Below are 15,305 nucleotides of genomic sequence, written 5' to 3'. Positions count from 1 at the left end.
CCTTTGAGTGAGTACAGGTCGGCCAATTTCGTCTGTTAAAGTTAACCTTTTCAAATAACGCAGTCCCGGACAGTATGCAGGTATGCAGCCCTTACATATGCAGGTAAAATCAGAATTTCTCAAGTTATTGTTAAAAAAACAAGCTAACAGACTTCATAGCTAGCGTTAGTGAAGCGGTCAGGGGGATCTTTCTGCCACCACCGAAGCTCCACCCACAGAAAAACATCACAATGTTTACTAACAGGAAATTGATCTATAGTCTTTGGTGTTGTTCAGTCTGTGCGCAAATTCAAAAAATGCCGCCAGAAGAAGCCTTACGTCAGCCTTGGTTGTGAAATGCTATTGGCTCTTGAATGTCTCGTGACCGATTGCGTCATTCTACTGGACGGGAGTATGCTTTCGAATAGGGATGTGCGATACCGCAAATTTTGGTATCGATCCGATACCGAGTAAATACAGGGCCAGTATCGCTGATACCGATACTGGTCATTTAAAAAAACATACATTTAAATGACCAACAACAATTTAAAAAAATAACAATACTAATGTTGATGTAACTAATATTATATTCACTTTAAAGCTAAATGGATATTATTTGCCTTTCTAAAAGGACTTTGCAAGCAGAGGAGCCCAGAACATGAAAGCAATGCACAGTTTCATGTTAAGTATTTCCTCCCATAGAAAAGAGTTATAAAAATGATTAAATTAAGAACGTAATATTAAAAGACAAAACTCAGTATACACCTTATTAATGTTGCAAACTAGATATAGGCCTACAAGTTAGCATATGTCCAGAATATGAAAGCAACTCTCAAAGTTTTCACATTATGCATTTTCCTCCCATAGAAAACCATTATAAAGAAAAGTTTAACTTAAGTGGCTTACTGAATGAAGACAGTGATATGAAAAAGAACTAAGCCTATTAAACCATAACTGGTTTAGTATTGAAAGGATTTTCGGATGTTATGTACGTACTGTATTTTCTCTTTGTTTTATACATACTGTAATATTTGTTTGTTATTATTGCAATAAAAAACTGTGATATGAAAAGGCCAAATTCAGTATAGTTTATAAAAATATATAGGCCTACTACTGTATATACTGTATACAGGTAAGCAGATGAACCCAGAACATGAATGCAACACGCTGAATTTAATTTTCTCTCATTGCAATATAAAAACATTTAATATGGTGCAATGGAGGAAGACAGTTCTAAAGACCAAATAAATAATTAGACTAAATTCGGTATACAGTTTGTTAATAAAATATAATATGTGGCAAGCAGATGACCCAGTGCATGACAACAAAACAGCGTAGCGATGTTTGCATACGAGATGTGAAAAGAGTGGAATATACACCCACAGACACGTCTACACTTTGTTGAACGTATTAAACAATGTATTAAAGGGATAGTTCACCCAAAAATGAAAATTCTGTCATCATTTACTCCCCCTCAAGTAGTTCCAAACCTGTATGAATTTCTTTGTTCTGCCGAACACAAAGGAAGATATTTTGAAGAAAGTTTGTAACTAGGCTGTTTTGGGGCACCATTGACTTCCATAGTAGGAAAAAAATACTATGGAAGTCAGTGGTGCCCCAGAAATGCTCTGTTTCCCACATTCTTCAGAATATCTTCCTTTGTGTTCAACAGGACATAGACATTCATACAGGTTTGGAACTACTTGAGGGTGAGTAAATGATGACAGAATTTACATTTTTGGGTGAACTATCCCTTTAAGTGTATAGGAGAAAAAATTAACCTAAAATGTCGATCTTATCAGGCTAGTATCGATCCGATACCAATACCAACATTGGTATCGATACTATCGATATTAGGATCGATACGCCCACCCCTACTTTCGAATGAGATGTGAGCATGTTAGCGGAGCGGGATCATTTTCAGCGATTAAAACCTTATGTTGTACTCTCTTCTTCGCATAAAGACATCTTATGGCTTCAGAAGGACTTGAAATGCAACACTACTTGTTTGTAATGCTTTTATACTGCTTGTTTACGGTCAGTTTCTGCAATACATACCTGTGACTGCACTTATATTTGCCTGTTACGTGTTTTATATTGTTCAGAAGTGGGTAGGTTTAGGATAGGGGTGGGATTAGGTGCTCCAATGAAAATATAAATTTATATAAAATGATTTACATTTTTTTACAAATGCATGCAAACCATTAAATTAAGACAAAAAACTGAAAGCTTGTCATAGCGCTTGCATGTTTTGTTGCTCTTTTGTTTTTGATTGCTTCTATTATCCTCATTTGTGAGTCGCTTTGGATAATTCGCTTTCATAAACAATTTGCTTTCATAAAACAATTTGACAGAGTATTAACACTTAATGACATTTTAATGACAAATTCAATTTGTACCACTGAATAAAAGTGGTCAGAAAAATATTCATGACACAATTATAATGGCCTCATGACAGCCAATGGCAAAACCAACCACATGCCAGTTTAATGTAATGTTAACCCATAAAGTAAGTAGTTTATTAAATTTGATAATTAATCTGATGTGTCATGTTTATGACAAGTTATGTTGTCCTGGTAATGTCAAGCTGTCATGACAAAGACATCACAAACAATGTCATCTTTGCATTAAAAATGACATAACTGTGTGAATTACGCTTCATGACAGTTGTCATAAACATGCATGAAATCTCCTTCATATTAATGACGTGTCATGTCATGATTATGAAGGTGTCATGTCAGTCTTATGCACACCCCTTCAAGTAAAGTGTTACTGAATCTCTTTTGCAAATATGTTTTATCAAGATACTCTCAATCTCTTGGAGTACAAGTCACTCTCTTAGTTGGTTTTCAGCATTTAAAAATCCACTTGTATTAAGAGCGACAGAATAAAGTGAATGCCACCACCTGTAAACAGATGGCTGAGCGTTATAAATCATCTCCTATATTTGAGACTGCAGTACACACTAAATGAAAACATATTGTGGTAGATTTTTCAAACGAGTAATCAGTTCTTTTGATAAACTAGCAGAAGAGTGAATAGTGCTGTAGAGCTCCACAGAATACGGACACTTTTAATGGGATTATAATTTGAGCCTCTGTTGTGTGCTAGTCAATTGTTTACCCTCCCATGTCACACTGTATATTTCATGCTCAGAGGAAAGCCACATAATTTTGATTATGACTTAGACTTAGATTATCCTTCTAATGTGGCACAGGAATGAAAACTCTATGCAGATCGAGGCATGATGTCTCTTTGATAAAAATGAACGCAATTATCATAAATAGGGTGCTTAAAGGTGCACAACAGATAAAGGTAAAAAAAAAATACAAATACAGTATGTAGAAATGTTAACATGTTAATGTTAAACAACAGGAGGTGTTGCAGAATCATATGATTTTTCACAAGCTGAACTGTTGCTGGAGAGTCAGCTGCTGTGATACTTTCCTATTTCGATTCTGATATTTCCTCCCTATACCCATCAGTCACCAGTGCTCCTCCTGCTTCACATCTGTGGAGGATGAGATTGCGCCTGCAGTTCTTCCTGCATTTCCTTTTTCCCATTCCCATTGCATTCGCTCGTCCTAACTTTATCTTTTATCTTCCTCACTCTTGAAGCTGTCTCTGCAGGTGGTGGCCATTTTAGTTCCCCTGCCTCCTTTGCTTCCCTATTAATAAGCTTTTTTGCTGTTAAATCTGTGGGAAAATAATTAAACATGGTAAAATGTGTGAACTAAAACACCTATTTCTTAATGCAAATGTGTTCATCGAATTAACTTAAATATTTAAAAAACATGCAAGGAATGCAGAATATATCTGTTCAACAGATATGAAGTTCCCAAACGCAGGTTCTCTTACTCAGAGCTTGAGCCGAGCCTCGGGTTCGAGCCTCCTTCGTGGACAGCAAGCCAAGTTTGTTTACCATTATCTGGCAGGGCTTAATGGGCAGGCGAACTCGTGAACAGCCTACATATGACCACCTTCATGTCATAGTCTACATTCTTCTCGCTCTGCTGCCGTTTTGGTAGCTTGTTTTATTAACAACCTCAGAAGAACATCTGCATTCTGCCCATTGATGTCTTCAACAGGCAAAAAAAACCTCAGCCTTCCCATCCATAGACTAGACAACCAATAATTATTGATACTCATGTTTATTAAAAAGGATAGTTCACTCAAATGGAAAAAAATCCTCATGCTGTTTCAGACCTGTATGGGGATCAGTAGCTCAAGCTCCATCTTGCTTGACATTTCTGTTCAGCATACTTTCATTATTTGGAAAAGAGCAGTATGGACATCCTATTATAAAAAACTCATTTTGTGCACCATGACAGAAAGAATATCATAAAAGTGTCAAAGGGCATGAAAGTGAGGACATGATGACCGAACTTTCATTTTTGGCTGAACAGTCTCCGCTTCATCCTATCAATTACATTTCTATTTAAGCCACAATATTCGGCATGCAACTGGGTGTTTCGAAAAGCACCTTAAATCCATTTGAACACTCCAGTATGTTACATTAATCCTGCAAATGAGACACTTCCACGGGTACATAAATGCCTCACATCCTTGAGCTTCTAATCACATTCTTTAAAGAATGACCTTTTGACTTCCTTACAAATGTTTTAACCTGAGAAAAAAAAAAAAGCATTAATCTGCTTGTAACATGTTGACTTCCTGACAATGATATGTGGCTGTGTATTGTATTAAGCACATCATTACAGTCAAGAATGATGCTGGTAACATGATTAAAATCACGTGCACACCAAAAGTACTTCGTAGTGTACACATTACGATGGCAGTAGAAAGCTAAAAAGCTAAGCCAATTAAAAATACATTTTTACAATAAATATAACAAAGGTTGTTAACCTTTCAACATTACTACTTTATCTAAGCCGATGTCAGTGTATGTTTAAGGTGTATTACATAAGAGCAGTAGTACATGATACACTCTTTAATTCTGTCAGTTCACACAGGTCAATGATGCCTCCACTGATGCACCATGTGGATGAGTTAGAAAGTCACAAACGAGGCATAAATGACCTTCTGTAGTGCTCTCTGTTACACAGGCTTGTTCAGCCGCTGAACATTCTCCTCATTTCCACAAGTGTGCGGTGGAGGGGGTGGCAGCTCGATTATAGTCAGTAGTTTTCACTCTCCTCACCGACATAACCTCTGGAGGGTCTACAGTAGTCATTTACTTGTAATATGGAACCTATCATTCCCCCCCCCAAAAATAAAAAAAATAAATATATATATATAAAAGGATAGTTCACCCAAAAATTAAAAAAGAGAATGTTGGTCTCTGTGGGTTATCCCCACAACAGAAGCCAGTGGTCTGTTTTGGTGGCCATTGACTTCTGTTGTGTTTGTATTTATAAAAAAAACAAAAAAAAAACTACTGAGACATTTCTCAAAATATCTTCTTTTATGTTCCACTAAAGAAAGTAAGTCATCGAGGTTTAGAACTACATAAGGGGGTCAGTAAATGATGCCAGATTTGCCATTTTTATGTGAACTGTCCCTTTAGGTAGTTATTAGATGTTAAGCTGTCTTTAATACATTTTTAGTGTTAACAGGTTCTGCTGTAGATATATTCTTAATGACTGTAGGCTTGGTCTTGAGGTTTATGAAGGAGCTACAGATGCGTCTCACTTTAAGATCATCAGGCCAAGAATTTACATTCTCTGATCACATTCTGGGCGTTAATAGTCCACCTGATTAATTTTATCCGACACAGATTTGCTAGCAGCTGGTCTGTCTTGAGACGATGAATAATAAATGGAAGCTCCTGCTGTTTAAGCAGGAAATGTGTTGTGCAGTTTTATAGTCCTGAAATAATGGGACAGACCTGAGAATGATAACAATAATCAGACAGATAAGGAAAACTGAAAACTGCTGAGAAATTTTTACGTCTTGTCTGTATTTCTTCACAAATTCATGATTTATAATTTTGGTTTCTAAATAATAGAGATTAAGATGATTACCACTGTCTCATTTGACGGTGGCCATATATATATTTTTTTCTTTCGTAGAAACTCATACAGGTTTGAAACAACTTGATGATGAGTAAATGATGACAAAATGTTCATTTTTGGGTGAACTATCCCTTTTAAGGTGTGCTTTAAATGAATAGCACTGAACATCTGTTGTGATAGATGTTAAGACAGTATTTTCATTTGAAACTAAGTATAGATTTAGACAGGGAAACAGTATTTGATACATCACAACTTAACAAGTAGATTAAACCACATTTCATTTGTCTGCTGACAGATGGATCACAGAGGAGTGGGAACACTGCACTAAAACCTGTGGAAGCTTGGGATACCAAATTCGCACTGTGCGCTGTGTTCAGTTCCTTCATGAAGGCACAAACCGCTCCATCCACAGCAAGTACTGCAGTGGGGAAAAGCCTGAGATCAGGAGGCCATGTAACAGAGTTCCCTGCCCAGCCCAATGGAGAACCGGGGCCTGGTCAGAGGTATGTTTTCTTAAGATCACATGATGTTTTATTGCAATAAATACAAAAGTGGATTTTTAGAGTAGCATTTTGGGAAAGTGAGAAGATTGGTTCAATTATATTTTGCAAAGCTTGAAATCATTGTGAGATTACAAAATTGTCTTTAAAGAATGTGTTTACCACATCAGAGGGATTGTTTTTTGTTTTTTTCTGTCTAGAAACACCTGCAGGGGAAAAACAAATTAGCACTAATTTCCTTTCAGTTTGTACTTTTCACCTTGAAATTAGAACCATTCTTCCTGCATGATGATGTCTAAGTGATGTCAGACATTTCAATTGATTTTATGTCAATATTGGTTTTAAAATTCACCCTGAGGGATTGTTTGATGACAGTGACCTCATTACCTAACTGTGTAAGAATTTGAAGCTAAAATCCAGGCTTTGGGTCTTATTTTTTTTGGAAGCTTTTGATGAGCTTTTGTCTTTTGTCTTAATCAGCCATGACCACAAGCAACAGGACATTGATCTCTCTGTTTCTGTTTCTGAAGTGTCACTCATTAGTCCCTTTCGCACCGCTCTAGTTCCAGAACTAAAAGTACAGTACTAAAGTACTGGGACGATTTTGCATGAACTATTTCCCAGTACCATATAAAGGGTTGCATTCTCACTGAAAGTGGGTACTAGGAAGTGACGTCATTTGTGCGTGGCGTTCAACAACAAAAACAAAGAAGAACAACGTTAACAACATCAGCATGGAGCACGCTGTGATCAGAGCTGTGTTGTTGTTGTGTCTTGCGGGGTTCACAATAATGGACATGGAATGGCGACGTAACTTATACGTCAAGCGATTGAAAGATCGGAAAGGAGTTCAAAATGTTCAAAAGTGCCTGCACTTCAGCGTCCGTCCATCTATCGCTGTTCTCCATTCTTGCGAAATAGAAGTTGATGCGATGTTTAAACAGTATGTGTTTACACGGCATTTTAAATCATGGCGGGTGAGGGTGTTTTCGTACGCGTTTAGCCAATCAGCGTACACTTACATCACGATAGTTCCTATGGAACTGTTTTAGACCCTACTCTGAAGTAGGAGCTAATTAGTTCCTCCAAACGGAGTTCCGGGAACTAAAACAGTTCCTAGTTCCCGCGGTGCGAACACGCCAAAAAGTGGGTAGTTCCACAATTAGTTTGGGTACTATGAAAAGGTTCCTGCGGTCGAAAGGGCCTATTGTAGTCACGTCCACTTTGAACTCTCAAAATTTAGTCCTGGAGTGCCGCTGTCCTGTAGAGTTTAGCTTCAACCCTAATCAAACACACCTGAACAAGCTAATCAAGGTCTTCCGAATTACTAGGGCTACAGGCAGGTGAGTTTTTTTTTCAGGGTTGGAGCTAAACTATGCAGGACATCGGAACTCCAGGACCGACGTTGCCTACCCCTGGTCTAAAGTTTTGCTCCTTATAAACGATACATTAAATATCAAATATCCTGTGCAGCCTTTTTGTGTTCAGTGTGGACAAAAAAAAAATGTGTTGTTTAGGACACAGTAAGAGATGTTTGAAACCATATGTCAAGTCAAGTCAACATTATTTATATAGCGCTTTTTACAGTGCAGATTGTATCAAAGCAGCTTTACAGTATTACACAGGGAAATAGTGTGTCAAAATAGTATTCAGTTCTCCTCTGGCCTGAAGAAACCAGAAGTTTAATTCTAGTCTGCAACGTGTGTATTTATGTGTATTTATCTGTAGTGTGATTCCCCTAACCATCTTACTTATCTCTCAGTGCTCAGTGTCCTGTGGAGAAGGTGTGGTGCAACGTCTGGTCACTTGTCGTGTTGGAGATCAGTGCACCCGTGAGAAGCCTGAGTCGCACAAGCCCTGCAGGCCAGGACCCTGCCATGGTAAAATGACATTGCAAATCCTGAAACACAAAGCAGATTGTGGTTTTGTGCAGAAAGCAGCACAGGGACAAAAATATGCACTCATCAGGCGATCAGTCTCGAACGGCTGAAATGTTCATGTTGTTCATTTAGCAAAAGTAAGCTTGTTAAAGAGAATGGAAAATATTGCACAATGCACAAATTCATCTTGACATTATTCATGTTGCTCTTAACCGCAGTTAATTTCCCAGAATGCTTTTGTGGTCTGTGAACTTCTCACCTTCTCTCTGGAGAAGCTTGTTTAGCCCGTCTCAGTTGTCTGTTGAGAGCTTTTATTTAGACACGCATTACATATGAGAAAGCATTAATTAGGTCACGTAATGCCTACAAGCTTGAAATGAACATGAGGTTTTGGCAGCGTTTCTTATTTATGAATAATATACTCTTTTTCAACATTTCTTCCCAAAGCCAGACTTTCGCTTTTCATGCAACATGTTTTACTGCAGTGATGTGTAGTGCCTATAGCACTGAAAAATCACAGCTTCTTTACGAACACAAAAGCCTGACTTTGTTCAAAAGAACTCTATTGCTGCTATCCTCCAATCTTTTATTGCTAACACTCAGCTGGTCAGCATTATTTGTTAGAACACAGTGTGTCACGTGTCCAGTAATAAGAAATCTAAAATAAATCTCAGCAGACATCACTGTGAATAGCACTTTCTTTATGTCTGCTTGCATGAAGCTTCCCATAGTCTCTCTTTTTATGTCTTGACCCACACTTGGATGACATCCATCTCAGTGGAAATGGTTCTCTTGTGGCACACTGCTTAACTTTTCAGCTGTGCACAGTATAAAGCAGGACACTTTAGGGAGCTAAAGGCATTTTGCTGCTTTTCAGCTGTAAAAGACAAACCAGTTGGTCCTTCATCTGTTGACAAATAGTCTGTAATCCAACTTCAACTGGAATGGCTCTTTTCATGACTTAAATTAATTGAAAGACCTCATGACCACTGTATCTTTGTGGGCTTTTTCTTTTGTATTGAATAGGACAATGAGAGGAGAGAAGAACAATAAGGTATAACAGTATACACAATAACTGAGGGGAGAAGGAAATTACACAAATCCGAGTCAGCTACACATAAGTGTCACAATGTTCTCTACAGCTTACTCTGCTGATTTATGACTAATAATGGAGACTAAAGGGAGAGGTCACCAAAAAATAAATTCTGTCATCAGTTACTCACCCTTTTGTTCCAAAACCATTTGACTGAGTACATTGATGAGTCTTTTTTCTTTTTTTTCTTTTTTTCTGTTGAACACAAATGAATACAACTAATAAATGGGGACTTTTTAAGTTTCAGAAAGATTGCAAAAGCACCATCTTATGAGTTCAACACACTGTTCCATGATCATGAACATGTTTCCTCTACTCCTTTCCAATTTATATTACATTCTCAATAGCTGTTTATGAGCACTATTCATTCATAGCATAGTTTAGAAAAAAGTAATGCTCACAATGTACATTATAGTATCCAGGCTCCTGTCCTGGACACCAATATTTTAATGATTCAGAAAAGATGACTCGCTGTCTGGCCAACTGAGATTTTGGTATGGAGATAAAGGTTAGGATCATCATTTTTCAGTCATAGTACAGCACACTGTGACTGTATATCAGCATCATTTATTGTTTGCTTTTGGTCTCTGAATGAGCATTTGGACCCAGAAACTTAGATATGCGATGTCAGACTTAACAAAAAGAACGACCAGGATAATGTTGAAAAGGTGACAGAAAGTTACACTAATTTGGAGTGGCATGAGGGTGAGTAAATCATGACAAAACTAGGTGAACTCCCACTGTGGTCAGAATTATTAGGTGAAATGTCATAATTTCCCATGGACAATCTATTGTACTGTATGTAAAGAGACATAGTTTATTCAGTATTTGATAATATTGATAATATAAAGACCTAAGTATTAAAAAAGAAAAAAATGAAATGTGGAAATTTTTTGTGAAAAAAAAAAAAAAAAAACTGCTTAAAATGGCACCGAATAAAAGCCTTCTGCTTTTCTGACAGATGTTCCATGCGTAGGAGACAAGTCCATATTCTGTCAGATGGAGGTTCTGGCTCGTTATTGCTCGATACCAGGTTACAACAAGCTCTGCTGTGAATCCTGCAGTAAGCGAAGTGGCACTTTTGCTCCTCTTCTGCATGAAGCTGCTAAGACAGAAGAGGGACTTCGCTTCGGTTCAGCCTCCCAACTTCTGGAGGCACTCTCAGCTTCTGTAAATGGAACTCTGAAAGTCCCACAGCTACACCAGCAGGGAGTCTCGTCACAAGGCCAATTTTCCAAGCAGACTGCCACTCCCCCGCCTCACAAACTCAATACCGAGAACAGCAAGACTCAAAAGCGCCTCAAACTCAGCACAAGGAATCTGCCTGCAATGACGATCCATAGCTCGTGGGACGAGGATGCCGCTAAAGATGTGCCATGGCAGCTGGAAAGTTTCCGGGAGAGTCAGTGGCCAACAGCATTATCTGAGGTGGAGAGATGAAGGCTAGTTTGTCTGTTCTTTTTTCCTCTGGACTCTCTCTTATTTGTTTGTCGTAGACCTAGAACTTTAACATTCATCTTTCCCTTCAGATCATCCTCAAGATATTTAAAAGCAAGAGAGAGTAAAGTGCTGGTTCACTTTCAAATGTTCTCAATTCCCCTGCCAGCAGTATTTGTTTTGAAAACACGCTTGTCAATCACACACTGTTGTGATGGGGAATGTGCCAAAGAAGTTCTTACGATGATCCTCTCAGCAGCCTGGTCTATGGGGGTATGGTGCGCGTAAATGAAGAGGCTCCGGTGGTAGTTGTATCAAACTTCACAATCTTTACGGTTTTATTTTTACCAGCTCCAAACATGTTTGACCAATTCATATTTATGAACGTTCCTGTAAATACTGTATATGGAAAATGTCAGTATTATTTTTACAAAAATACAAACTGAGGATTTTTAAAATAAGCGATTCAGGAGCATTATCAGAGCTTTTTATATAAAGAACAATTTAATAATATGTTAGGAAATATGCTATCAGCCATGAGTTCAGCACTGAAGAATATATATTCCAAAATGGTGTGAGCTGCAGGAACAAACATCAGTGAAATTAAAATAGCCATAAAATATTTACTTTTCATTCCAAAATTATTTCATTCATGAATCAGCCTCTCAGCAAGTCATCGATCAAATGAAGTCTCATAGACTGTGAAAACTGTCAGTTGTTTTTTTTTTTTTCCTCATTTTGCCATGATGTGGAGGCTTAACACTTGACTCTTAAGGCCGGTACACACCAAGCCGAATTCAAAGAACTAGCGGCGACGAAAGCCAACAGTGTTGTCGCCTCGCTTCGGCAGCGTCTGGACAAAAAGCTGCGCTTGAACACACCGCACAGACAATATATTAATACAATATATTTGTCAGTTAAAAGGAGAAACTGAAACAAAGATATACGAAATAAACACAGATATATGAAATGTAAACAACTCAATGCTTGCTTACCATTTTGAATATCGGTTACTTTGATAACTTTCTTCATTTTAAGTGGCTCATGTTGTTATGATAATATTCACATATTGGAATGCTTGGGTAAGATCACGTAACATTAGAACAGTCTTCTGTTTGTGCCACCTTCATTTACGAACTCGTTTTCATCACTTTCGCTTTAATTCTCTGGCACTGACTTGTTTGCGAAACTAGGCATCCAATCGGAGTTCTCACTTTCCCTGACGGCCCCAGTGGTCCCGACACCGATTCAACATGTTGAATCGGGCAAACTCCTGCCGACATGAGCCTGACGAGAGCTGACGTGTGGAACACACCAAACAAACTAGCCCGACAGACACACGCCGACCGTCGGCTTGGTGTGTCCCAGCCTTTAAGAATTCACCCTTGCAGCCAAAAGTTTGTTTAGCCAACAATAAAATTGAGTGTGAACAACATGTCAAGCAGCTTCACCATGATGTAAGAGACCCATCATATATATTGTGAGATAAATTGGAGGTTTAAGGCCAGATTTGAAGGAGTAAAGCTGGACTTTCTGGAGATCTTATACTGTGAGACACTGCACAAGATTATCTCACTTGTCTGAGGGAGAGGAAAGCTATTTATTTTTAATTATTAAGGATTATATCACAACCACAATGCATCTGACTGCAATATCAAGTAAACCAGTTAAGCCAGGCTCACACTACAAGATTTTTGGCTCATTTTTTCGTGGACAAATTTCCACAGTCTGCAAAAAAAAAACCAGATCGCAACCAAATCGGTGCTTGTTGCGGTCGCCAAAGCTCGTTAAGTATGAGCAGGTCAGCAACGTGATCCGAACCTGTCTCGAGCTATCATAGACACTACGACATTTTCAAACATGTTTGATATTATCGCCACGTGATCTTGTAATGTGAGCGACACAATGACAAGGTGGAACTAATCCAGCCAATCACAGTGCAGATGGTATAAACAGTCTTATCATGCATCTTTATGAACAGAGACAAAAAGCCAAATTAATCAAATCAACTAACTAGAAATAAATTTAACAAATTCATAGATTGTGTATATAAAACCCACATTTCATCGTACTGTTTAATTACCTCCAACTCTTTCTGCAGTACTGACAGTCCTTGTTGTCCACGTCTTCCACGCCATTGTTTCTGCTATATTCTCTTTTGTCGTGGTTTCTTCTTTCTTTCGGCTAAAATAACTGCACAGACCAATTGAAGGGCTAGTTGATCATCCATGCTTGAAGAAATGGCCTATAATCGCTGTAATTTCTCACGAGAGTTTATGTGAGAAAACGTATTTTCGCTGATGGTCAGGAACGTCTCTTCACAGAATGTTTTGTATTGTGTGCGCCTCGTCAGCGTTGTGTTGTGTAGTATGTGCACAGAAATCTTGTTGCGTAGTGTGAGCAACACAGTGATTTGGCTAGTCTTTCAATCATGTAGTGTGAGCTTGCCAGTAGTCTATCAGTGGAGTTCAGCTGTTCATAACTGTACACACATGGTCACCTGTGTGCCACTGTAAAGCTATTGTATATTCCATTGAGAACTCAAGAGTATTTATTACGATTCAAAGTTCAACATCATGTCATATGTGCAGCATCATCTGTCATTTGAGACAAAAAAAATACAGACTTGCATTAAGTAGTAAGAGTAGCTCCTAAAAGTAGACGTTTGAATAACCTTATTGTTGTTGTTGTTTTAACTGCCATTTTAGATACAATAAGACAAATGCTCAGTTTTTGAGATGTTAAAAGGGAAAGCTGTTTCACAGCTGTTTTAGAATAGAAAAATTGTAGAGAAAATCCTAAACAAAGCTGTCATTTACAGTGATTCATATTGTCCTTCATCCACAAATCCCCCAATCCTGCACGAAACTGTTTTTGCAGTTAATTCGTAGCTTTAAAAAAAAAAAAATATAGACAATAATTGTATCTGCATACAGATAGTGTCAGTTGTGTTTTTGAACACAAAAAAAGCTTTCATTTTATTGTCGTTCACTTTCTGCTAATAAATTGTTGCTAATATTATCAACTAATATTATCAGCTAATATTATATTCAGAGACCCAAAAGAATGCAAGATAGCAGAAGTTAATTTGACAATCCCTAAGCCACAGACAGACAACCAACATAAAGGATAAAGCACATTTATCCTCACAATTCCAGGTTCATGTGTGTTAATTGTTGTTCTGGCTTACAAAGACACTTTCAGTTGCTAACCGCTTGCAGTCATTTCTTTTTGTTTTAATTTGTACTTTTGTTAGTTGTAATGGAAGTGTACACTACTGAGGCTGTTTGTTGTAATGGGGAGCACATAGCAATAAAGAAAGTAATAAACACCACACTGTCTCTTGATTGTATTTTTTAGATTTGCTTTATTTTTTCATTAAAGGTGAACTCATATTTTCTCCTTTCACTACTAAGCCCTTATAAGACTCTTTACACTAAAAATCAATGTTTATAATCCTAAGCTTAAAAACTGTGTCTTCCAATGTGTTTGTGAAAACAGCAACCGTTTATGGCATACAGTAGTGTATAGGATTGCTTCAGTCTGTTGTGCTGCTGAGAGGTTTGTGTTTGTGGCTCCGTGTACCTTCGCTTTTTGTTGAATCTCTACCTTACTTTCACTCCCTTTTGTCTAAAGTGATAATATATAACTTAATTCCCACCATATTTCTGGTGTTATCTTTCAAACTAATCTAACTAATTTGATCGTTCGCTTTTAAAAACCGCGAGTGCAGCTTGTTAGCCCGCTAGCTTGTCACTCGAGGTTCCATTTGCATTTCTATTCGTGCCTATTATTATTTTATTTTTTAATTTTTTTAATTTATTTATTTTTTCCTCGCTCCTTTTTTCACAAGCTCATCAAACAACAGTGGTAAGTGGTAAGTTAAGTTGGTATCATGCATCAATCACGGTGAGTAATGGCTTCTTCTCCTGCTATTGTTGTTTGCACTGTTTGCCACATGTATAGTTTATCTGTCTCTGTCAGCAGCGAGGGATTCACATGTGATAAATGCAGGGAAATAGTTAGGCTGACAGAGAAGGTTTTAGAACTAGAGACACGCATCCAAACTTTAGTTGAGGATAGTAAGAATGTGAGGGCTGTAGATACTGCTTTGGATGCGACTAGCTCAGGGAGTCCTATACATTGTTTGGTTTCGGTTGAGCCCGTGCAGCAGGGCAACTGGGTGACAGTGAGGCGGCCTAGTTGCGGATCAGAACACCACTCTTCCGTTCCGATCAGAACATCAAACAGGTTCTCCCCACTCGGTGACACACCCACTGAGAAACCCGATGAAAGTGCTCTAGTTATTGGCGATTCTATTGTACGGAACGTGAAAATAGAGACACCAGCCACCATAGTCCATTGTTTACCAGGAGCCAGAGCACCTGACATCTTGGCAAATTTAAAAGTGCTGACTAATGCTAAACATAAATACAGTAAG

At 38.0% G+C, this 15,305-nt stretch overlaps 1 protein-coding gene across 2 annotated transcripts in view; it reads left to right on the top strand.

Moving 5' to 3' along the window:
- adamts3 (ADAM metallopeptidase with thrombospondin type 1 motif, 3) overlaps nucleotides 1–14,191 on the top strand; it is a 123,239-nt gene extending 109,048 nt beyond the window's left edge. For both annotated transcript variants that reach the window (XM_058777269.1, XM_058777268.1), the window contains 3 exons: nucleotides 6,250–6,457; nucleotides 8,217–8,334; nucleotides 10,389–14,191. In XM_058777269.1, the coding sequence (XP_058633252.1) occupies nucleotides 6,250–6,457; nucleotides 8,217–8,334; nucleotides 10,389–10,867 (805 nt within the window). In that variant the 3' untranslated portion in view covers nucleotides 10,868–14,191. The remainder of the gene's footprint in view (nucleotides 1–6,249; nucleotides 6,458–8,216; nucleotides 8,335–10,388) is intronic.
- Nucleotides 14,192–15,305: the final 1,114 nt, after the last annotated feature.

Source organism: Onychostoma macrolepis, chromosome 05 (genome assembly GCF_012432095.1).
Source record: "Onychostoma macrolepis isolate SWU-2019 chromosome 05, ASM1243209v1, whole genome shotgun sequence".
Lineage (NCBI taxonomy): Eukaryota > Metazoa > Chordata > Actinopteri > Cypriniformes > Cyprinidae > Onychostoma > Onychostoma macrolepis.
This window is presented reverse-complemented; position numbering and strand designations above follow the sequence as displayed.